This window comes from Brienomyrus brachyistius, chromosome 22 (genome assembly GCF_023856365.1).
Source record: "Brienomyrus brachyistius isolate T26 chromosome 22, BBRACH_0.4, whole genome shotgun sequence".
NCBI lineage: Eukaryota > Metazoa > Chordata > Actinopteri > Osteoglossiformes > Mormyridae > Brienomyrus > Brienomyrus brachyistius.
Window position 1 is genome coordinate 1,524,923 of NC_064554.1, and position 22,980 is coordinate 1,547,902.

At 44.5% G+C, this 22,980-nt stretch overlaps 3 protein-coding genes across 7 annotated transcripts; 2 read left to right on the forward strand and 1 right to left on the reverse strand.

Annotated features, from left to right (window-relative positions):
* Nucleotides 1–21: 21 nt before the first annotated feature.
* On the reverse strand, nucleotides 22–3,305 carry LOC125717869 (thymidine kinase, cytosolic-like). Its single transcript, XM_048991222.1, has 7 exons — nucleotides 3,139–3,305; nucleotides 2,856–2,887; nucleotides 2,344–2,457; nucleotides 2,148–2,241; nucleotides 1,577–1,666; nucleotides 1,112–1,231; nucleotides 22–737 (listed from the first exon to the last, which is right to left on the reverse strand). Exons 1-7 carry the CDS (start codon nucleotides 3,202–3,204, stop codon nucleotides 561–563), a joined length of 693 nt encoding a protein of 230 aa, XP_048847179.1. The 5' UTR covers nucleotides 3,205–3,305; the 3' UTR covers nucleotides 22–560.
* Nucleotides 3,306–3,406: 101 nt separating this feature from the next.
* On the forward strand, nucleotides 3,407–11,616 carry cant1a (calcium activated nucleotidase 1a). 4 transcript variants are annotated; one of them, XM_048991194.1, is made up of 4 exons: nucleotides 3,407–3,564; nucleotides 9,125–9,793; nucleotides 10,307–10,510; nucleotides 10,643–11,616. In XM_048991194.1, exons 2-4 carry the CDS (start codon nucleotides 9,145–9,147, stop codon nucleotides 11,011–11,013), a joined length of 1,224 nt encoding a protein of 407 aa, XP_048847151.1. In that variant the 5' UTR covers nucleotides 3,407–3,564; nucleotides 9,125–9,144; the 3' UTR covers nucleotides 11,014–11,616. The 4 variants fall into 4 exon arrangements, with proteins under 4 accessions (XP_048847151.1, XP_048847152.1, XP_048847150.1 ...); XM_048991195.1 differs by lacking the exon at nucleotides 3,407–3,564 and adding an exon at nucleotides 4,565–4,703; XM_048991193.1 differs by lacking the exon at nucleotides 3,407–3,564 and adding an exon at nucleotides 6,946–7,000.
* A 616-nt stretch (nucleotides 11,617–12,232) lies between these two features.
* Nucleotides 12,233–17,093, forward strand: LOC125717852 (galectin-3-binding protein A-like). 2 transcript variants are annotated; one of them, XM_048991185.1, is made up of 6 exons: nucleotides 12,233–12,360; nucleotides 13,464–13,542; nucleotides 14,248–14,439; nucleotides 14,923–15,054; nucleotides 15,149–15,413; nucleotides 15,804–17,093. In XM_048991185.1, the coding sequence occupies exons 2-6, from the start codon at nucleotides 13,476–13,478 to the stop codon at nucleotides 16,846–16,848; spliced, it is 1,701 nt and encodes a 566-aa protein (XP_048847142.1). In that variant the 5' UTR covers nucleotides 12,233–12,360; nucleotides 13,464–13,475; the 3' UTR covers nucleotides 16,849–17,093. The 2 variants fall into 2 exon arrangements, with proteins under 2 accessions (XP_048847142.1, XP_048847143.1); XM_048991186.1 differs by having other exon boundaries at nucleotides 12,284–12,360; nucleotides 13,438–13,542.
* Nucleotides 17,094–22,980: the final 5,887 nt, after the last annotated feature.

Genomic DNA, 22,980 nt, shown 5'->3' on the forward strand with positions numbered 1-22,980 from the left:
AACACCCCCAGACTCAAATACTTCAATTAAAAGCTTTTAATAATTAAAAAACAGGATTCTACAGACACCCAAGCAAGTAGAAAAGTAAAATCTTTGTCCGTGTAGATTCTTATCCCTCACAGTTCAACCAACCAGCTGACCGTGACTCTTTATGCTCAACTGGTTAGCTGAAACAAAATCTTAGTCTGGATTTTTACTTATTACTGGACACGAAGTGTTTACTTCTGTCTCCGGATATATAAATAATGCCAAACGCGGCTTAGAGACATTAAGTGACAGAAAACATAGAATTTTTCCAAATCACACTGTGGAGTTAACAGGTAACAAAAACCATGAACAGAACCACATCTTAACTTTCAGATTTTCACCTATCAATTCCGGCTAGTAAAAAAAGATACCCGTTTTAAAAGGTACATGAAATACATTTGTATTATTAAAAGTCTCAGTTCATGCTAATACTCTCTGCACAAGTTCAGGTTTTAGGTCTTTGATCTCCTTCATTGACTTGATCAGTCAGCATACTGTAGTGACTCTCTGAGCATGCTCGGTCGAGCATCTCCTCAGAGCTGAAGTGTCCCCAGAAACCTGCGAGAAGCACCAAAGTCAGGCTGCTTTGTGGGCAGGCTGTGTGGAGTGTCCTCCCTCCGGGGGGCGCTGTTCTCCTTCTCGGCAAGCAGGCCTCCGTAGCAGGCCCTGCACACTGCATTGTACTTGTCAGCGCCACCTATGACTTCCACCTCGAAAAAAACGGTAAGAGATGCGGAAGGTCAGCTCATCCCTCCCAACGTAATACCAGATCACCCACTTACACACGTTCCCCATCTAAGCCAGGTCTTCCGAGATGTTTTAAAGTTACAACCGAACAGTTACACATGTAGCTGAAATGACCTGTGGACAATTAAATGTTGTGGTCTTCCATAAACTAGTTGGATTATTTTAGTTAAAGTAGTGGAACGTGAAAATACATCAGATGCGGTCTTTACTCAAAATATGCTGATTTGCATGACTTCCTGCCACCCTCTGGGTTTTCTGTGGTCCATTACTTTCAAATTCAAGTTAAAGAAACTTTCATTGAGTAGAGATTCCCCCTCCCCCCACCACATGGACCCACCTCCCTCTCCTCCCCCAGCCTCTTGGTGTACGCTGCCTCCTTGAAGCACTGCATGCAGACGGCGTTCAGCTTCACCACGCTCTCCGCCAGCGGAACCAGGCTCAGGATGTCCCCGAACGGCTGTGGGGATGCGGAGACTTTCAGCACAAGGCTCCTTCCTGTTCTGAGCAGGCCAGGCTAACTTTCCTAGCACTCATACACATCCGACAGGGTCTCACTCATCCGACTTGCCTTTCAGACCTCAGTACGGTCAAAGTAAAACAATCTGCGCAGAAATGGTCCAAATCTTCAAAGTTTAGAGTTTAGTCTCCAACAATTATTTCTGCTCCAAAGTCACATATCCCTTCATGTTGTTTGTGACTCAAGGCAAGTGACTCATCAAATTATAAGTATTTGCCCAAAAAATTATAGATAAGGTAGTAATAGGTTGTAACAGATTTTTAGTAAAGAATATGTATTGTTTACCTTCCTCTGAAAGGTGCCGTCCAGCGCGGCCACGATGATGGTCTTTCCCATGTTAGCCATCTCCTCACAGAATTCCACAGTGTCTGGGAACTGTGACGGAGACAGGAGATTCTGCTCATGTGCCAGATAGCTTCCACCGTCATGCCAGGGCAGGCCTGGTCCATCCCAGCCCTCCCAGATTTCTGTGTGTAACTTTTACATCCAGCTAACATCCGGCCACCTATTTTTACAGCTACCAACATGACAAAGTCAGTGGGGTTTCGCAGAAACACCCCCCCTTGACCTTGTGAAGAACTGGAATCGCCCAACCCCTGCACGGATGCCAGGACCGCGGTTTTCCCGTCCATTTGGGGTAGTTTGAAAATAGTTGCTGATATATATTAGGAGGTCGAGGGTGCCAAGGCTGCCAATTGTTTCTGTTATAAGATAGTTGTGTGTTTGCAGTCAACATGATAGGAAATAATTCTGAATAAATGTCCTTTGCATTGCCCAAGACTGAGGGTAGAGAAAGACAGGTGATTACTGCAAAATAAATTGCAAAGTGTATGGCATTAGTACAAAGTTCACTTACAAACTGCCCTTCATCAATGCCAATGACAGACGCCTGTACTGCCAATGACTGCACGTCCTTTAATCGATTAGCAGGAACAGCCTCCATCGTATTTCTGGGGGGGGGGATTCGAAATGGGAGCAGACAGCAAATTAAAATGTATTGTTGATGATTTCAAAGTGAAGGCATGCAAGAAAACCCAGAACCAGAGACTTACTTGTCGTGAGTGGCCATCCCTTTGTCGGAATAACGAGTGTCCTTGGCGTACTTGATCACAAGACAGCGGTACTGTGCAATCTGAAAACGGCGTACGCGGCGCATCAGCTCCGTGCTTTAAAAAATATTCGCATATGTTACTTTTTTCCAGTTGTTCAACAGTAAACCAAACGATTGATGTTTGAATTTAAACACGTGCAGAACATCAATGTTCAACATTAAAAATAAATAAATACACGTAAATAAAAAAATACCGCCATCTATTTACTAAGAAACGCAGGATTAAATTATGCTCTTTTTGCAAATAAATGAATTTCCATTAGGTTTCACTTAAGTACAGCTGTATTCATTCGTATTATGTTGTCAATAATCAGCAACATTTTTGCCAAGACACGTTAAAACTAGAACTGTTACGTAGAGTATTTTGGCGCGATATCGCTGTAAACAATGAAATGAAATCTGTTTTCATTCATTAATTTATTCAACTGCACATTCATGAAGCTATAGACTTACCTCTTCCCCGAAAACATAGGTCCAAAAATGACCTAAAATGAAAAGCATTATGTTATTTACGATGTTTAATTAAACAATGTTTATCTTCATATGAAAATCCTACAATCCAACGCTATAAATGGGGGGAAAATGAGTCATTCGGCTGTAGACTCCACGGGAAACAACAGCATTTCTAATACAAGTAAGCATACTTGGTATCATTAATGAAAGAATCTTAACCTATTCAAATTCAAGTCAAAACTCGAACAAGAAAACTATGAAAAACAGCTTGTTAACACAATACCTGGATCTGTCCTCGTATTTTTCTTGGAGAATTTTGCAAAATTTGTGTTACATTCAAACAATCCATTTCTTGATTTTACTGAAAAGAAAAAAATAAATAAACAATAGATTAAACCGTACTGCGAATAAATTAAAAAAGGCGCAAAGGAAACAGCCCACGGTTAGTAAAGCGCCCGCACACTGCTGGCAGAGGCGTGGCTATGAGTAGCGCCGCCCAAATGATTGTCAATTTAACCTTTTGAAATACGGAAATATGGTTCCACCCTATAACTTTTATGCCAGTTTATATGACTCGACACAAGGACGTTTAGTCGTGGGGATGTTTGGCTGCTTTAGCCTTATCTCCCCTTCTGGTGTAACTTGTCCGTCTAGTCTATAGAGAATGTGTTTCATGGAGATGTTCCCTGGAGTCCCGAGAGGAAGATAAGTACGTATAGTTCACTCAGCATGTCTAAGCTGCTAAAATATATAACCAGCTTTACTTTACGTATTTCCGCTGGCGGCCCGGTTTTTGTTGATTACTTTTATGAGTCATTTTGCTGGTTTAGGCAGAGCCTCTTCCACGGGTAATTTGCCATTCAAATGATTTATTTTTGCAAGCACCATTGGGACCTGCAAAGAAATGCAGGACACTCCCTTTAAAACTGTCTAATATTTAGTGTGCAACTAATCAATGATTGTGATTAAAAACACATCGCAGACCTACTTGATTGCAACCATTCTCTGACTTTACACGACTAGCGCTGCAAAAAAAATAACGATTGTAATTTTGCCTTGCTGTAATATGCAAGCTACCCATATTTCACATCTTTCGTGGCAGGGTCATTCGGCTGGCAGTTAAGGATACCCACTCTTGGGATTCTATCATGCTCATGAGTAGATTAATAATTTTAAATCTGGATCAATTAAAAGTAGGCCTACCCAGATTCCTACTTAGGTTGGTTACTTTGTATAAAAGGCCGTTTGTGTAACGTAAACGAGCATATTTCGTTCCTACCACCGAGTATTTCCAAACAAATCAGTTAATGCAAGTGCAAGTCACGCGGCACTTTTCCAAAATCCCTCTTATCTGTGCACCATGTAACCCTTAGGAATCGATAACCTACTACGAATCGACATGCTATTGATCAATTTGGTGTTAAGTTGGGTGTTTCATGTATTTTAATTCCTTTTTTTTAAAGCTAAGGTACTTTTGTATAAGATCGAAAAGTATTTGTGCAATTAGCTGATTTTAATTGCAATCGCATAAGTTGGAAAAACTGCTTTCATAACTCTTCCCTTTCTAAACTGCGTTGTACGTGGATCAATAGATAGCCCCCAGGCAGCCTCATACGAGTTGCACATTTTGACGTGCCGTAGCGCCTGCGTCTTTTTGAATGGGGGCACCTACGCAAAATGCGTGCGATGGGTCGACGGTCATGCGCAGTGCGTGTTATCACTGCCTCTGACTCGCGAGCTGGAGAGGAAGTGTCGCGATCCCCGGCGCCGCACAAGTTATGGAGGGAGGACGGGAGCGGTCGTAAACGCGTTCATTTCGAATTGTCGCCGGGAGGCTCACGGCCCGCCGTAAGTACAATAGTACCGAGAAGCTCCTGGCTTCTGTCTTTTCAAGGAAACCTGACAAAGTGACGCAGTTTACCTGTCTGGTTTACCATCGCGGGGCGGCTAGTTGGAAGCCATTGACTCCATTGGTTTGTTTGTATGTTTATCCCGTGAAGTCGGAATGAATGAGTTAATATGGTGACAGGGCTTCATTAGTCAATATGCTTTATTCTATAAACCTGACGAAATAACCAAAGTAAGGCTTGTCGTTGTCGGACTCGTTCCTACTGAAAAAGTTGCATGCGTTGGGTGTATCGGCATTCCATTTCAGGATGTTCATTTTCCGCCTGTGTCTGATGATCTAGGAGCGCCGTGTAACAGGCGTCTGTCTATAGTCCATCTAGTCCTTACAATGCTAAGGAAATGCCTGCAGAGACGGTGATCGGCAACCGGGAGACTTTTTAAAGCGTGAATTTGTAATGCATGACCACTGTTATTGTGGTGACTTACTGCCGGCTGTGTGCAGACATGAAATGACCCCGTACGTCAAGCAGGTTTTGGATCCAGTCCATTTGCCAGAAGTTGATGCAAGTGCTTCCGAATCTCCCATTACAGTGAGTTTACTGATTTTATCAAAGTTAACCCTTAATGGTGGCATCTTGTGCACGGTCAGGTTAGTGTTTTATGCTCATCTCATGATAGTGTTGCCTTTAAAACAACGTGAAATGCTCCAGAATCTCATCTCCAGCCTTGACTCGCTCAACCTCTTGGCTCAATTTGACTCTTTTTTTTTTTTTTCAATTCAACTTTTTTTTTTCCACAATCCCAGACTTCCAGACTAACTTTTTCCATTAATAGCACTGATGCTTCCTATTTAAAGTGTCAGGAGCACCAGCATAAAATAAAGGTGTGCCACTTAAATTGGCATGAAATGCACACAATCGTGTTTTTTCGCTCTTAACTATTACTGAAAAAAAACACTCTTGGTAGCAAATATAAAAGATGTAGAAATGTGTGTTTTGGTTTCAACAATGGTTGGGGGCCAAGCAGCCGCGATGCCCCCCACCCCCCTATACACAAAAAATGGGGAGCATATTTTCCGGTCACACTGCTGTGCCTACTCATGAAATTTACACTGTCTACAAAAATGGTCGCAAAATGCGGCTAAAAAGTCAGTCTGGAGCCCAAATGCATCATGTCATGACTTGGCTTTAATTAAAGGCAGAACAGCCCGGTGTTTAGGCCAGGTCCCCCTGACTGGCAGGAGTAACTGGTATCAGGATGTCATTGGTTTGATTGAAGTGCTTTGCGTTTGAGTGCTTTCGCAATGGCGGGAATTTGCGGTGTGGGAGAAAAAATATTTTTTTGTATAAAATCAAGAGGTTCCTTTTGGAATCCCTCATTGAATATAAAAATGAGCATTTGTCATATGGATATACTGATGGATAGACGGAGCTAACATGACACATGCATATTTTTTGGATTAAAATCAGCCATTTTGGTTAGTTTACCACTTGAAAGTAAAATAGCCATTAAGTAATGAAAAGAAACTGCATTCCAAGGGACAAAAGTGACTTGAACTGAATGGTGCTTTATTTGCCTATAGATAAAGAATGTTAATATATCATCTAGAAGCCATGTTTGCTCCTGTTCGTAGAGAGAGGTTGTGAACAAGGAACAGAGGATGGTCTTAAGGATCTGCAAAGAGTCTTTTTAAGCTTGAGGCTTGGCTGGTCTTGATCCCAGGCAGTCACATTCCCAATTGTGAGCAGTGCTGTCTTAATGGTTAGGGAAGCACACATGCAATTAAAAGATCTTTGGTTTGAATCCACGACCAGCAAAGTACTACTGAGGTACCCTGAGCAAAGTACCGTCCCCAAGCACTGCTCCCCGGGCGCTGAATTAGAGGACACATTTCGTTGTTGTGTGCTGTGGTGTGTCAACAATGACCACTGATCACTAAATCCTAAATTTTCATTCCAAAATGTAAAATTCTTGTGTGGCCAGTGAACCACATACAGTACTGAGCTCTCGTTTAATTGACCTCCATACAGCTTGGCGTTCAGTGAGGCTCATTCTTGTTCTCACTGTGTACCTAACTCACCCGTTTGGACTTTCTTCAGTCAGTGATAATGCTCATGCTGTAAGTTTTCCCCACGCCCCGTTAGTCGAGGTATAAAAGCCTAACCTTTCGCCCGAAAGCCGATGCTGCAAATCACTCTCCGTCTTTAGTGCTCAGGATATTTAGTACCTGGCATTATTTTTTTTGGGGGGGGGGGAGATGCCTGCTGGCCAGCGTTTGAAAAGGCGGCGAAGACGGGGTAAATGAAAGTCTTGGGGCTACCATTTGTATTACTTGCTGCTTACTTTTGTGTGGGTGTGTGTGGGACGGGCGCAGGGCAGTTTGGGTCAAACCTGGCTGTGTTTCAGCTGTGCAGCACCTGTTTCTGTTGTGCTGTTCTGCTGTGTTGTAGTTGTGTAGTTTACGATGGTGCCAGTGGAGCCCGCGAGGCTCAGCACGCCATTGACGTGATTTGCCTGATATGGCTGGTGAAGTGCAAAGAGTGCTATATGTTAGGGTCGAGTTCAACTCCCTTTCGGTTTGTTGGTTGGCATGGGGTGACGGGTCACCTGCGAACGCCTTCCCAGTTCCAACTGTCCTTTCGACCAGTTGCTGTGTCTTAGAATGGAATCAGTCTGGTACTTTCTCCGTCCCTGCAGTTCGATTTCCCTTCATTCTGTCTCAGTCCCAAGTCCACCTGAATGATACACAATTGTGCAACTTTTTTTTTTTTTCTCTCTCTCCTTTTTTAAAACTTGTTCACTGCTTGCTAAGCTCTTAAAAGGCCTCTCTGTAGCCATGACGACTGTGACACTGTAAGAATTGTGTTTGTCAAAGTGTTAATCCTTGGCAGTGCCAAGGTCACATTTCTAAGGACTGGCTGATGTCAAAAAAATGTGACGAGACTGTACACTTTGACGTTTTACGTTTTGGCACCGTTTTCGCGGTACAGCCTGGCCATAGACAACAGGTGTGTGTGAAATTGTGTGCATGGTTTCCGCTTATGTTTACACGCGTTTCATCCAGATTTGATGTTATTTCTTTAAAGGATACTGAACACAATACAGCAATACATTCATTCCCTGCCACCAGCCCAGCCTGCAGCATTTTCAGACCACAGGCTTTCTAGTCAGCTCCCCTCACGTGGTGGGGAGACTCTGCTGGCCTTGCACCGTCTCTCCCGCTGCGAAATGCCACCCTGTGCCTTAGCATGGCATCCTGAAACTGCGTGGGGATTGGGGTGTGTCACTTTATGCATTCCTGCAAACCGCCCTATCAGATGGACAATCGGAGAGGCGGGAGAAACGGCCCTGAGGTTTTTATTATGGGCGTGTGCAGTCCTACCTGTTTGCACAGTCCCCCCCATTTCCGGGTGTGCTTCCTGGGAGTTACCTGTTCTCCACGTCAACCTCACACCAATGTTCCTTCTCGCGGCTGCCGTTATACCCCACGGAGCAGCGGCTCTGTTCCATATCCAGGTATGAGCCCCCCCATGGGCAACAGAGGGCAGGTTGACTCTAAAGCCACAGTGAGTTTTGGGGAGTTTTGCGCCTTTTAAATGGTCAGGATTGCCTTATGAATCATATCATTGGTATCTGAATGGAAATATGTAACATTAATTTAACTTGGGTCTTTTATAGACAGTGAGTCTTGATTTGGAGATGTTTAACTTTCTGCGAACTTTTTCTTTGAGCGGGGGTGTTTGTCCTGGTTTTAGCTTTATGTGTAAAACCAGCTCTGCTTTCAGAGGTTTGGGAAATGATTGGGAAGGTCGGGAAGGGAAGGCGAAGCGAGCCTGTAACGTGGTTTCCCCAAGTTCAGCTGCTGGTTTTTGCAGGGTTATGAACAAGGTCTGTGTGAGGTCGAGCTCTTCTCCCCATACTCCCTTCAGCTCATGTGTCTGGGTCCACCAGCTACCCCCGTAAGCAGCAGATCCATCTGCAGTCCGGTTTGACGACATTAAGAGGCATGTTGGGATAAGAGCTTCCCAGAGTGAGAAGGAAGGGTGGGAGAACCAGTTTGTCTTCAGCAAGTGTGTCTACGGGGCGTGGGGACCGCAGGCACGCGGTTGTGGTACTTGGGGGGGATCAAGTAATGTGTGGCGGCTGAGGTGTTACTGCGACCTGCTTAGGTGTCATGACAGATGTTACTTGGTATTCGTCTGGATTTGTTAGAAATAAGGAATTTGATTTCATTTGGGTTGCAGCAAGGCCTGTCTTTGAACGCAAGGGGGTGCTGTTGTAACATGTCAAGTAGACAGTGACTTGTGTTGCTCATGGTTGTGTGGGAGTTGTAGTCCTACTGTTCCCACTTATCTGTTGGTGTCTCCTCCCATTACCTTGCTCTGCGAGTTCCTCTCACTCTCTCTTTCCTTGCCCCACAGAGTCCCCCGTTCGACCTCCCATGCCTGTCAGCGCAGGTTCTGGCCCGCTGAAGAGAAATGAATCGATGAATTCTCTCCGCATCTCCATGGGGGGTCTACCGGTGCTGTCTTCCATGACTAACGCCACTGACTCCCGCTTCCGTCTCAAGTGGAGGGCCATCATGGTCATGTCTGTGGTGCTGACATTGGCCCTCTTGCTGTACATGCACTGGACACAAGCTGGCACCAGCACGAAGCACTCCTTCCGTGGTGGCCGTGGCTGGAGGTTGAGCCGCAGTGGGGAGGCCGACATGCTGTATAACGACACGTACCCACTGAGCCCGCCAGAGCGGACGCCGCAGGGTATGCGATACCGCATCGCAGTCATCGCCGACCTGGACACGGACTCTCGCAGCCAGAAGCCCCTGACCTGGTTCAGCTACATGCGTCGGGGCCACCTGCTGGTTTCTGACAGCGGCGACCGCTTGGACGTGCAGTGGGAGTCGGATCATGTGGTGCTGGAGAGCCATTTGGCTGAGAAGGGCCGGGGCATGGAGCTGTCGGAGCTGGTGGTCTTCAACGGGAAGCTGTACAGCGTAGACGACCGCACAGGCGTGGTCTACCGTATCGAGGGTGACCGGGTGATACCGTGGGTCATCCTACCCGATGGCGACGGCTCCGTCTCAAAGGGTCAGCCAGCCTTTCATTTCTGTTTTTATGGTTCTTGCGACACTTTCCACATGGATACAGAAGTGAAAGTGTAGATGATGCAGTGGAGATTGATTCTGAGGTTGCACGCGTTTTCAGAAGTACATGGAGCAGATGGTGCTCAGTGCATCCCCGAGAATGGTGGCTCGAACCCGGACCCCAGCCATGTGCTGTTTTTGCACGGCACAAAAACACGCGCTTTGTGTGATTTTATAGAGACTGCTTGCCTTTTTTCCGATTTGACAATTAGGCCTGCTTAAATGTTTTATTCAAAATAACGTCAAATCTTATAGGTTAACCATTCATCTGTGTCTATTTTTGGAATAATTCAGCACTTTGGTCAAGGATGTAATAGTCGGAGTTAGTCTATAATTTAAACAATGGCAACATTTGTAGTATTAACTGTTACCATTGTGCCACCTCCTGGCCAAAATGTGTATCCACTGAGTGTTTGGTATGATGTATTAATTGTTCCACCATGTAAATACATCTCAGGGTTCAAGGCGGAGTGGATGGCCGTGAAGGATGAGCACCTCTACGTGGGTGGCCTGGGGAAGGAGTGGACCACAACCAAGGGGGAGGTGGTCAATGACCACCCCGAGTGGGTGAAGGTGGTGGGCTTCCAGGGTGATGTCGAGCACCAGAACTGGGTCCCACAGTATAACGCACTGCGGAGCGCGGCCGGGATCGAGCCTCCAGGTAAGAGTCGGGAGGGGTGGAATGGGGAAAGGCAAGGCGGCCATCTTGATTGCTGACTTTCTTCTCACCTTCTGGTGACATCATACTGAAACATGCTCTAACTGAAAAGGTTTTCTGCCCCCCCCCCCCCAGGCTACCTGATCCACGAGTCAGCGGCATGGAGCGACACACTGAAGCGCTGGTTCTTCCTGCCCCGCCGCGTCAGCTCTGAGCGCTATGAGGAAGCGGCGGACGAGCGTCGCGGCGCCAACCTGGTGCTCAGCAGTTCGCCGAACTTCCGCGACATCACCTCCAGCCGCGTGGGCCCCCAGCTGCCCACTCACGGCTTCTCCTCCTTCAAGTTTGTGCCCGGCACCGACGACCAGATCATCCTGGCGCTCAAGTCGGAGGAGGATGCTGGCAAAATAGCCACCTACATCACGGCCTTCACGCTGGATGGCCGCATCCTACTGCCCGAGACCGAGATTGGCACTGTCAAGTATGAAGGCCTGGAGTTTGTGTAGATAGGAACTAGGAACATTTTCCAGATGCAAGCGGTTGGGAAGAATGCAACAGTCCTGGTGACATCACCTCACTTCTCCTTCCTTGTGTCATAAGCTAACACCACCAGTAGGGGGCACTGTCATGCTCATTTCCATTTATTGTTTTATCATACACTTTAAAGACTCCACTAGTGAATGTAAGAAAACAGAAAAGTTATTTATCTGGTCTTCAGAAGAAGGAGAGGGAACCGGGCTACAACTTTATAGGCCCGTATACAACACCTATTCAATGCAGTGACCAGTAGGACACTGATTTGAATATAAATGTGAAGTACTGTAAAGACTGAGAGCATAATATTTAATTTTCCAGTGTTTTCACTTGGTTTCTCCATAGTATATGATGTTGGTCTTTATTTTCTCTTTTTTTTTTTTTAAAGGCTATTTTAAGCAAACTTTTTAATCATGTGATTTAATGAATGTTATTTTCCGGAGATCATGAATTAATCCTAAAGCTTGGGGTGTTAATGTGTTAGTCACTGAAATATGGGTGTATATGTTGTATGTACGGCAGTTTTGAGTGTGTCTGAGTCCCTTTTGAGTAAACTGCAAATTGAGAAAGAGAAAGGGGTGTATACGTGATTCACCGATGAAATAATTCTTAAATGATGTCCTCTATTATTCACATAAAAGTATCATTTGGGCTTCGGCGTGGACTGAAATGACAGAGCAGTGGCGAAGGTTTTGGAACTTAACCCTAATATCCTGCACGTGGATGCGGTGAGGCTGTTCTGTTCGCCCAGTGTGCACTTTAACACGTTTAAATATGTGTGTCTATCATACACTTTAATTAGCAAATATTTTAATTCCACGAATAACAGTTGTGAAAGCAGGGTCAGACAGTTCCTGTATATAACTGTGGGCCCTTGCTCAATGGTGAAACTGTCTACGGCAGCGATTCATAGGGGTCTGTAGTTGCTTGGCGTGCGAGCGTGTTCCTAATAATGTTACGGTCATAGATTCGATCTGCATATCAGCCATGTGATATTGCTCGTTTCCCCTGGGATGGATGTAGTGTATTTAATCTTATTCAGTGTGTTATATCTATAATACATTGAATCTTAAATGGGGTTATAAACCAAATTTGCTCTGAAATATCTGGATGTATTTGCGGCTCAAACCCGCAAATCAACTAAGCAAGACCCATCTAGTTTTCTACAGAAGTGAAACTTAATCCATCAGTTCCAAAGGTTGAGGAAGTGAACACCAGCCAGTCGGTGGGTTGTCTATAAAGAGACCGTCTCTGTGTGTGTCGCTAGATAGGAAGGCGACTCACGGGACCGAACAGAAGCTTGACCTCTGCTAACAAGGGTAATTAAAAAAAAAAAATCCTTCAAAAACTGCTTAACATACCTCAATATTTGTTTTTTTGTGAGACAAATTGTACATTTTACTGTATGAAGTATAAAATTGACTTTTAACCTTGTTCAGTAGGCATAGTGTGGATGGATAATATATAATATCCGTCTTCTGACCGCTTGTGCTAGTCTTGTAGGTCCTTGAAGACCTTTCTAGGCAGCACAAGGGGGGAGGTTTACAAACTGGGTGTGATTGAAGGTTTTCATTTATATATTGATAGTACAGCCACATGCTTAAGTCAAGATATATTTAAACTATGAATTTTAAAATAATACTAACGTGACCATTAAAAGTATATGGTTAATAAACTAGATAAGGGCCGTAATTTAATTAATGGTATTGTGTTTGTATGTTCGTTGAATTTGTTTTCTTGTTTTGAAAAAACAATTCAGTGGCCTTGTTCGTCTTTTTAATATCCACGTAGTTGCAGGATAAGTTCTCTGTAGATAGTCCTGTATGCGTTTCAGGATGATTCCAGTAGCTGGGACTAAATTTTAAAATGGGGATTGTAAAGTAAGTTATAAAACACAGTTCATAATTCACTTTTGTACGTGGCTGTAAGCAGCGGTCTATGCGGATTCTTGCGTACATACATCCACAAAGCAGGATTTCTCAGTTAGCTGGATAACTTGCGTTAGAAGTCGTGATTGTCCGGTAAGAGTTGTCACTGTAGGGATGCACACATCCTCACAGTAACTGATGCAAGTGATAGTGGCATCTGTATGTTCATGGATGTCAGAAAAAGTTTTGTTATAAAAACGTACCAGTCTTTCGAAACAAGGCAGTCCTGTACTCCTCTACAGCCTCACTTGTCCAGCATTCAGCAGTAGCTTTTTCTATTTGTATGCTGGAGATGTATATAACATGTTAAAAAAGGATTTACTGTCTCTTTCCATTACTGATGTTGGTCAGGTCCAGTAGAATATGTCAAATACATTCGAAGTACATGTAATTCATTCACAGTGAGTTTTATAAAAATATTTAGTACAGTGTTAGCAGATGGATGTCTCCAGTTTTTATCTCCTGCAGAAACAGTTTGTTGTTTTCCCCTGAAGGAGAGTTAGAAAATGGGGAAGCATGTGATCTCTTCCGTTGTGTGGCTGCTTCTTCTATGGCTCAGCGTCTCTTGTTCTGGTGAGTACAGAGGCTTTGGTGGCCCCCAGCCGCCAGGATGGACGCATTGGCGCTTACGGCCGCTTAGGGACGCCTGGTTGGTCGCTTAGGGATAGCTTGGATCTTACAGCCTATTTTCAATGCCCTGGATGAAAGAGTTTGTGCCTTTCAGAAAGGAGATAGGAAACAGGACAACCGGAAATGAAAGGAGAAAAAAGCAAAACATATGAGCTACACCGTGACCTGTCAAACTTTGATTTCTGATTATTTAAGAACAGGCAATAGTATGTCTTTGCCTGGCTGGCGTTGTCAGCCGAGCGTCTTATTTGCAGTGTTGTGGGTTCGAACCCCACAAGGGGTGATGACTTCAAAGAACTTTCCCCTTATTTTCTTGATTTAAAAACTCAAATGTGATAAACTCAGGACTTAAATGCTTTATTGTCAACACATCCATGAACCAGTACACAGTGTGTTGAAATACCGTTTCCCTTGGGCCCCCCATGAATACAAATACAATAAATAAATAAATGCATAACATCCATAACACAATGTAATATAAATAATGCACAAAATGATATGTATTTTTGTGCGTGTCTGTAGTGTAGCACAAAGAGCTCGACAGGAAGGATAGGGGCTCAGGGCTGGGTCTGGCAGTCTAGAGTTTGAGGCTCTGTACTGTCCGGATCACCTGGCCAGCGGCCTCACTGCCGATCTCCATATCCCCAGCGATCCAAGAGGGAGATTTGAGGCTGGTGGGTGGCCAGCTGCTGTCCGAGGGCAGGGTGGAGATATACCACGACGGGCAATGGGGGACCGTGTGCGACGACAGCTGGGACGTGGCTGAGGCACAGGTGGTGTGCCGGCAGCTCCGCTACCCTGGAGCCCTCTCCGCCACCCAAGGAGGAAAGTACGGTCAAGGTAGGTCACGTGACTCCACAGGGAGTACCAGAATCTGCCAGCAGAGGGCGAGTTCTGCTGCGCAGGCCTTTTCTGTGTGGAATGGAACATGAGTGACCATGATTTAGATTCCTCTAATGTATCACATTTTATGAATATTTAATTCAATATGTCAGACATATTAAAAATAGATTAGTGCGACTAATTTGTTGTGTCGCTGGACTGTCTTACACATTTCCAACCTTTATATAGTTGTTTATTTAATATGTCTCTCTAAATTGGCCATATTTTAAGTGTATGTCCCCCTGCCTCATGCCCTATGATAGACTGGCATCCCATCCAGGGTGTCTCCCTGCCTCATGCTCTGTGATAGACTGGCATCCTGTCCAGAGTGTCTCACTGCCTGTGAACCTGTGTTTTTGGAATAGGCTCCACCCCCTGTGTCTGTGTTTTATGTCTCTATGCATTTTAGGATCACCTTCCTCCCTGTTCACTGTGTTCCAGGGTCTGGCCCTATCTGGCTGGATGACTTGGGCTGTCTGGGCACAGAGAGTCGGCTGTCTGGCTGCAGGTTCAAAGGCTGGGGAGTCACCGACTGCTCCCACGGTGAAGATGCGGGTGTGGTGTGTGAGAGAAGTAAGCACCCCCACCAGCAATTCGCTCACAAGTCCGTTCGCTGAAGCTTCCCTCTGTGAGAATGAAGCAAATTGAGCTCTGGAATCTTCCACAGACTTGCTACAGGAAAACAAGCAGGTGTACACCCTGGATGACATCTCCAGCCTGAGAGAAGACCTGGAGAGGCTCTTCAACAATGGGCAGGACTGTGACCTCAACGTCACTGTGCAGAGCCCTGACCGAGGAGAGAGCTTCTGTCTCCACAGACTGGTGCTTTCTATGAGCCACGAATCCTCCACCATCATGTTCCTCCAGGACCTGGACACTATCAACATTAATGTCACACAGGCCTGCCAACCCTATGTCTCTAAGTTCTTGAGGTCAGGTGATCTACAACCTCAGGAATCACTAACCTGTGATTAATTCCTTTTAAGTGGTTCTGTTGGATAAATAAGCTGAAATATTGTGGTTCTTTTCAGTGAGTTGTTTAAGGATCCATGGGTTTGGACTCTGGGCCTGTTATCTGAAGGTCACTGGTTCTAATCCTCTGACTGACAGAATATTCATGTTGTTCGACCCTTAAGCAAGGCCTTCAACCCTGCACCCTAACCCCAAAATTAGCTTTTATCCATCTGCAAGATGGAATGAACACCTGATAATCTCTTCCTTTGCTCACATGTGATACACAGCAAAATAGTTCCAGTAGGTTTTTTGACCGTAGAAGGATGTTAATTCATATTTTTGTATTTATTCTCTTTTTGGATCTAAAGATACCTGTATACACGCAAGATCGACATCACCATTTCGTCCGTCAAGTGCATCCACCAGCTGGCCACCGACTTCAGGGTGAAGTCGCTTCAAGAGGGAGCTGGGAGGCTCTTTTCGTGGCTGCTGCCCGGAGACCCCACCTTCAAGTCCCAGGTCGTCTTGTACGAATACGCGGTGCAGGCCGCGGACAGGGTCCTGCAGGAGACCTGCATGCAGTTCCTGGCTTGGAACTGTGAGGCGCTGATCGACTCGCCCGCATGGAGCGATCTGTCTCAGAACGCAATGTCCGTCTTGATGTCCCGCTCTGACGTGGTGGTGCCGGACGAGGCCTTCCTTCTGAAGGGCCTTGAGAGCTGGATCTTGGCCCAGCATGGTGATGACAACGTAGAGTGGCTTGAGTCCTTGCTAGGCCTTGTCCGCTTTCCCATGATCCCTGCTGAAAAGCTGTATGACCTTCAGTTCATCTCAGACCTCTACCCTCGCCATAAGGAGCTGTACCGTGAAGGGATGCTGCGAGGCTTCCAGTTCAACACTGTGCCCTTCCACAAGCTGAAGGATTACAGTAATATCAGTAAAGCTGAATATACTCCCAGGATCTACACGGGCAGCCCATGGAGCCTTGTAGTCAACGTCAGCAATGTTCCAAGCAGCTACCAATACAACTACCAATACGGCTACCGTGGCTACAACAGCAGAGCCAGATCCTTTGAGACCCCACTTCACAACAGCCTGTTGTTCCACTCTGAAAAGATCGGCTGGTCCACCGACATTTTCCTAAACAATCAAGAATGCCAGAACCGCGGCCTTCGGTGTGAGTATGTGCCCGCAGCATGGATGGGTCCAGATAGATTCCTCCAGTACCAGAATATCACTCGCTTTAGCAACAAACTACTGTTGAATTGTGAAGGCAGTTACATCTTCCAGATCCAGGATTTCAAGAATAACCTGGCTCTGGTACCGTCCAACAGCACCATGGGCCAAAGCTACCCATGTGACTCAGGGGACTACAAGTACCATTTTGTAGTCCAGCCACAGTATGAACTATGAATCACGGCTCCATTTTAAGGTCTCTCAATTAGACACTTTACTATTGCCTTTTTCTAACTGGTAACTTAAATCAAGTGTGAAAGCCAATCAGTATTACTTTGCTGGTTAACAACATTACGATTAATTATTATTAACCAATTGTGATTCTTCTCTTGTATCATTGTGTCAAGATTATTATGGCATTCTGTTTAAAAAAATGTCCTTGATTAATGTCCAGCCACATTGATAAACCGCCTGAATTCACAGTCTGGATTTTCATTCCTCCTTTCAGTGCTCCACCGACCTCCTTTTAAATTTTTATTGTAATACTGTTTTTTTCCAGCATGTGGCACAACAAAACCATTTAAAACCGTACCCTCTGTGACAATGACAATTCCAGCGTAACACGAACGAAGGAAACGTAGCTTCCTACAGCAGACTGCATATCTGTTGATCTGCCTGAAGAGGAAGCCATGAGCAGGTGATGCTTGACATATGGCTCGTATTCAGTTTGCAGGTTCTATTCATAGGATTTATTGGATGTCTTCAGTTATTTTTTATAATGACAAAGGAAGAGCATTTCTGATATTTAGCTAGCAGCTATTATTCTTAACAGTCCATCTATATATACTGTGACTCCTAAAAAAACGGGGTCATTCAACACAGACCCTATAGTTTGAATCTGCAACCATTTGCTCTAAGGTTGTTCCCTTAAAGACAATTGGGTGTTTCTCAATACCAAGAATGCGAAGGATGTACTTGCTAACATGATAACCAAAGAACATACTTGGGACGCAATGAATCATGGGATTGGTGTCATTAGTAAGGATGCAACCAATGTATCCTTGATATTTTGTGATGGGCAAGAACGCGTTTTTTTTTTTTTTTACCTTCCTCAGTGTTTCTGTTCTTGAATATTGCAGATGTGCTTCAGCAATGGATGATGATGTCACCCGGGTACATGAAAACACAAAAATGTTCAAGTATGTATATTCATAAACACCCATTGATCCAGATCCCTACATTACAGTAGCAGTGTTAATATATTCCAGCTCCGCTGACACAAGTTTACACATGGATTTCAGAGAAATATTAAATTAAGTATCGAATTTAGCATGTTTTATTGCATAATGATGCTGACACGTTGCCTTCAACTGAGGTACTAATATTTTGCGGCTAATTTTTGTTTGTAGTCAGTATCTGATGTCTCTCATATCAGCGTTCCACAAGAATAAGATGGATTCAGGTTGCCTATTTTTCCACTGGTCACAATGTCCTCTGTTGTAGGCCATGCACACAACCCTAAGCCAAGAACAACCCATAAATGTTCATGCAGACACAGAGGTTGTCAGCCTACTTAAAGAAATTTGTCAAATTTTTTTGGCGGCTCCAAAAGACAGAAATTTTTGTACCCAGTGACAGCAAATTCCTTCCCTTTCCTTCAAAGAAACCCAAGTCTCTGAACAGGTAATTTAATTCTAGTTGTGTTATCAGAAGAGGATAACTAGGCAAAAACAATTCAACATCTGGATTGAGCATCGTGGTATCTTCATTAGCCTCACCTAGGCTCCATGTCTCCGGTAGCATCCATACTGGCCAACTGTCATCATGCAACACTGATCTCACAGCTGAAGACAGATTGTAGCATTTGACCAATCGCTTTTAGTAGACTGGCCATATACATTAGACAGAAGTAACATTATGTCAAGTGATCCCTAAGCTCACACCATATCACTGGGACTATTGAATGGCTTCTGATTACTTCTGAGCTGAGGAGTTCAAGGTAAGTTTTGCTCACCAATTTCACAGCCAAAGCAGAGCCCATAGGTTTTCATATCAAGTGCAGCTATGCTCCGGTTTTTGTGCCTTAAGCTTAAACTTGCCACAAATGTAATAGAATCCTCACAGCTGTTGCGACATTCATGAGGAATTTCCGCTTTACTGAATCTTCCTGATGATAATAGATGCTATTGTGAGGTACATTCACTATGTTACTGCCTGAAACAACATGTGATCAAACTGTATCAATGTAATGCACAGCATCTGTGTATGTCATGTTTTTATAGCCTCTCTGCCAACGTCGTCCCTGATGTAGCATAGCAAAGCATGCATCAGATGACGCTTGTATAGCACCTGCACTGAGTACATGCCCAAGCATGCTTGGAGCCAAAGAGCTTGCTTTGGGGGCAATATATTAGTATATAATTAAAATATGACAGGAAATCGCAAAAATGGGCTATATCTAAAAAACAGTATGTGATACGAAATTCGAATGGTGATTTTTGTGATCAGTAGCCCAGAATCATAAATGCTATAAATGGCTTAATTTACCAGGTCCAGAAAGTAGAAATTGAGACCAAGATTTTGTTTCAAACAACCAGTTGAGTTTTACATAATCACAGGTACAGAGTACTCACCTGGTTCCTGGTTGTTTGAAACAAAATCTCGGTCTGGATTTTTACTTTCTGGACCTGAACATTATACCTCTGGTAAATTAACGCTAAGTAGAATATTTTTTAAAATTCCACAACATATCAGATGTAAGCAGCATCTTATTTGTCCATGAAGGAAGGTTACAGTGAATCTAATAAAAAAAGTTTATCGGTGCGGGCAGCGTTTCTGGAAGTTTCTGGGAGTTTGATGTCCCAACTGAGACGATGTCTTGACGCCTGGCCAGCCGGGTCCACACGGCCAGTGGCTGCTGGCTGACTCGCGTGCGGATCAGCGTGGGTCCTGACTTCCAGGCACCAGCAATCCCCAAATGTTGTACAGTACCGAGACATGGTAGGCGGGGCAACGACCTCACCAGTGAGTCTCTCGCTAGTCACAACAATGAAGGATGAGGATTTCCAGCAACCGTACGCCTCCTGGCACCTGATTCATGCTCTGATCACTTAAGTTTTCACTGCATAGTCACCCTCTCAGATGACTGCGGCGATTGAGATTCTGTGTAGTGACTTTGTTTTGTAATTTATCTGTGTTTTGAAAGAGAGGAGGACAATAACTTAATGGTGACTGTGACCTATTCCAGTTGGAACTTGCCCCTGGGTTCCACCTCATGGGAACACATATGTTAAAGCACTGCCTTCTCACGGAAAAGCATATGATCCTTGCAAGCTATGCGTAGGTTTTTTTGCGACAGATCTATTAGATCAGTGTTTCTCAATCCGGTCCTCAGAACCCCACAGTCGGTCCATGTTTTTGCTCCCTCCAAACTCCCTGCCAGTCCATATTTTTATTGGATTGGGAAACATTGCACTAGATGCATAGCCCTGTCCTGGTGAGTTAATTTGTTGGAAGCAGGAATAACAGGCAAGTGTAAGGATCGGCACGACTTTGATAAGGGCCAAACTTTGATGGCTAGAGGACTGGGTCAGAGCATCTTCAGAAAGGTAGGTCTTGTGGGACGTTCCTGGTATGCAGTGGTCAGAATCTACCAAAAGAGGTCCAAGGAAGGCTAACCAGTGAACCGGAGATCACGGGTATCCAAGGCTCACTGATGTGTGTGGGGAGCGATGGATCGCCTGCCTGGTCCAGTCCTACAGGAGAGCTACTGTAGCATGAATTGCTGAAAAATGTAATGCTGCTTATGACAGAAAGGTGTCCGAACACACAGTGCATCACAGCTTGCTGTGTATGGGGCCACGTAGCTGTAGGCCAGTCAGAGCACCTAAACTTGACTCATTTCCTACACACTCTTCACTCTTTCACTGTCACCTGCAAGCTCACATGCAGCGCTGTCACGGCTGGGCACAAACACGCCTGGGCACGACACGTGTGTCTGCAAGCCTCCACATGAGCTGCAGCCTGGGGGTGAAACACCTAATGGTCATTGCAAAACGAGTGAGGGACCTTACGATGTTGTTTTTTCGATGATATGCACCATTAAAAAAGGTTATTTTATGAGCTTCTCCCCAGCGTGCAGGGTAAATTTCACTTGAATTTTCGTGCTCTGGCTGAGAGTGAGTACACATTTTTCAAGGGAAAAACAGGGAGTTTGCCTTAGCGGTGATCTAAGGGCAAGCACAGAAAACAAAGCAGAGAGGCAATACGGAACTGAGAAGGTATGATTAGCTGAAGAAAAGAGTCTGCAGCTGGTAGTGTGGTAATGAGGAGGAAGGAATGATGGAACAGAACGACAAAGCTTTATCCTATGGGCACATAAGGCTTTGTGTCACCCTATCCCTGTAAAGCACATCTATGCATCTCCCCTCTTTGTTTGCCATGCACCGGACCAGGGCACATCGCCCTTATTACTGGCATTGCATGAACTCTGAGCAAAGTGTTGAATGGGAGGTGGAATGCGGTCCAATCCACAGAGAGACAGTCTACTCTGGCTCAAGGCTGTGAGTCTTTACTGGTCCTCTGAACTGGGCCAGTAATACAATGGAGATGCATAGACTGGTTCCACTATTATTTTCCACTCAGACGACGCACTTCACTTAAACTTGGATTTATACAAAAAATACTCTAGTTGATTTGGTTAACATTACATGCTCGGAACTGCTAGATTATTTCTACTTTTTTGTCACGTGACTTCAAATGGTGAGAAATGTTCAATGGTTTGCTTTGAAGGCGGCAGCTTGCCCAGCTACAGCTATGTCACACCAATAAAACCAGAACCTCCCTTAACAGTAACAAAAATGGCAGCAGTTCCTGTGAGGGATTACATCACATCCTGTCAAGCCAAGGCCCTGCCTGACAGCTTCCTGTCTGTCTGTTTGTGTGTGTCTGTGTGTATATATATATATATTTTTTTTCTTTTTTTGACTAATGAAGTTTTCATACAAGACAACTCAGTTGAACCAAACTAATATTTTTAACTTGCGTACCTTTGAGAGGTTTGGGTCCAGCGAATACAGTCGGCCCTCCATACCAACAAGATTCAATCAACCACACATGAAAAATATTTGAAAAATTCCAGAAGGTTCCAAAAAGCAAAATTTGAATTTGCCAAGCACTGCACTGAATCCACTCAAAGGAAATGAGAATGAAGAGTGAGAGAGACAGAGAGAGATAAAATGATTTTATATTTTCTGAACTGAACTGAATATGTACAGACCTTTTTTGTTATTATTCCTTAATCAATACAGTATAACAACTATTTGCACGACATTTACATTGTATTTGGCATTATGAGTGATCTAGAGATGATTTAAGGTATACAGGAGGATGTGCGTAGGTTGTTTGCAAATACTAAGGAACTTTAGCCTCTGTGATCTAATCCAACGCAAATAGGGATGCCAGTATGTGAAGACCCCGCCCCCCATAGCATTTGCTTTATGCGCCATTTTAGTGAAAGTATTCAGTTTGCCTGCATTCTGGCGTTCAGTTTTTTGGCTGATCTTTCTTTCAACGGAGCAGGACGAGCCGGTAATGGGTAGCATTCCTCGATGATGCCTGTTGTTGTCAGAGCCTCCCGCTTTAGGTGCCGGTAACGTGGCGTCGCTATTAATGTGACCATAAAATGGTGAGGGACGGACAAACGTGGACAGGATGTTCCTAAATGCTAGAGAAGAGACATGAGCACAAGCGGGGGTGTTTTCATAGAGGGCGGCCATCTTTGCTCAGAAATAGAGGCCTGTGGGTTTGGCCGACCACTTGGAACACAGGCTGGACCTTTTGATCTCAGATGTATCACTTCCTTTCATATCTAAATACAGCCTTGCACCTTCTAATATAATCGCCCATGTGATGCGACGTTCACAGGAGCCTTCACATATATGTCTGCAAAGCTATCCATAATAAGCCGTTGCAGGATGGATGGATGGATGGATGAATGAATATGCACAAATATGCAAACAAAATAATCAGGATGAGTAAAATGCAGGGACAGAGTAAATAACCTCCAGTTAACCTTGTTGATTTCTTAGCATTACTGTTATATATCACAAATACATTGAGGAACTTTTAGCCACATCATGAAACCTAGAGTATGGAAGCATGGATGGATGGAAACTGTCTTTACAAAACACCTGGAACCAAAATCACTGGGTCGGCTTTATATGCTGACACATTCTGTAAAATAGTCAAACCGTATTGGTAATAGTGCATTTTTACAATCAAAATTCAGCTTATAGGAAACACTGTTTTCTTAAACGCCACACAAGACTCCCCTTTCAGCGCAGGGCGCGCGCTGCAGTGGGGATCTTC

What these genes read in the sequence shown, in the direction of transcription:
- cant1a (XM_048991192.1), top strand. Translation starts at nt 7,994, where the DNA reads ATGCATTCCTGCAAACCGCCCTATCAGATGGACAATCGGAGAGGCGGG. An exon ending in CGGCTCTGTTCCATATCCAG is followed by an intron (nt 8,220 to 9,124) that starts GTATGAGCCCCC and finishes CTTGCCCCACAG; the next exon opens with AGTCCCCCGTTCGACCTCCC. An exon ending in GGCCGGGATCGAGCCTCCAG is followed by an intron (nt 10,511 to 10,642) that starts GTAAGAGTCGGG and finishes CCCCCCCCCCAG; the next exon opens with GCTACCTGATCCACGAGTCA.
- LOC125717852 (XM_048991185.1), top strand. Translation starts at nt 13,476, where the DNA reads ATGGGGAAGCATGTGATCTCTTCCGTTGTGTGGCTGCTTCTTCTATGG. An exon ending in AGGAGGAAAGTACGGTCAAG is followed by an intron (nt 14,440 to 14,922) that starts GTAGGTCACGTG and finishes ACTGTGTTCCAG; the next exon opens with GGTCTGGCCCTATCTGGCTG. An exon ending in TATGTCTCTAAGTTCTTGAG is followed by an intron (nt 15,414 to 15,803) that starts GTCAGGTGATCT and finishes TTGGATCTAAAG; the next exon opens with ATACCTGTATACACGCAAGA.
- LOC125717869 (XM_048991222.1), bottom strand. Translation starts at nt 3,204, where the DNA reads ATGGATTGTTTGAATGTAACACAAATTTTGCAAAATTCTCCAAGAAAA. An exon ending in CCTATGTTTTCGGGGAAGAG is followed by an intron (nt 2,458 to 2,855) that starts GTAAGTCTATAG and finishes TATTTTTTAAAG; the next exon opens with CACGGAGCTGATGCGCCGCG. An exon ending in GGCTGGGGGAGGAGAGGGAG is followed by an intron (nt 738 to 1,111) that starts GTGGGTCCATGT and finishes GTTTTTTTCGAG; the next exon opens with GTGGAAGTCATAGGTGGCGC.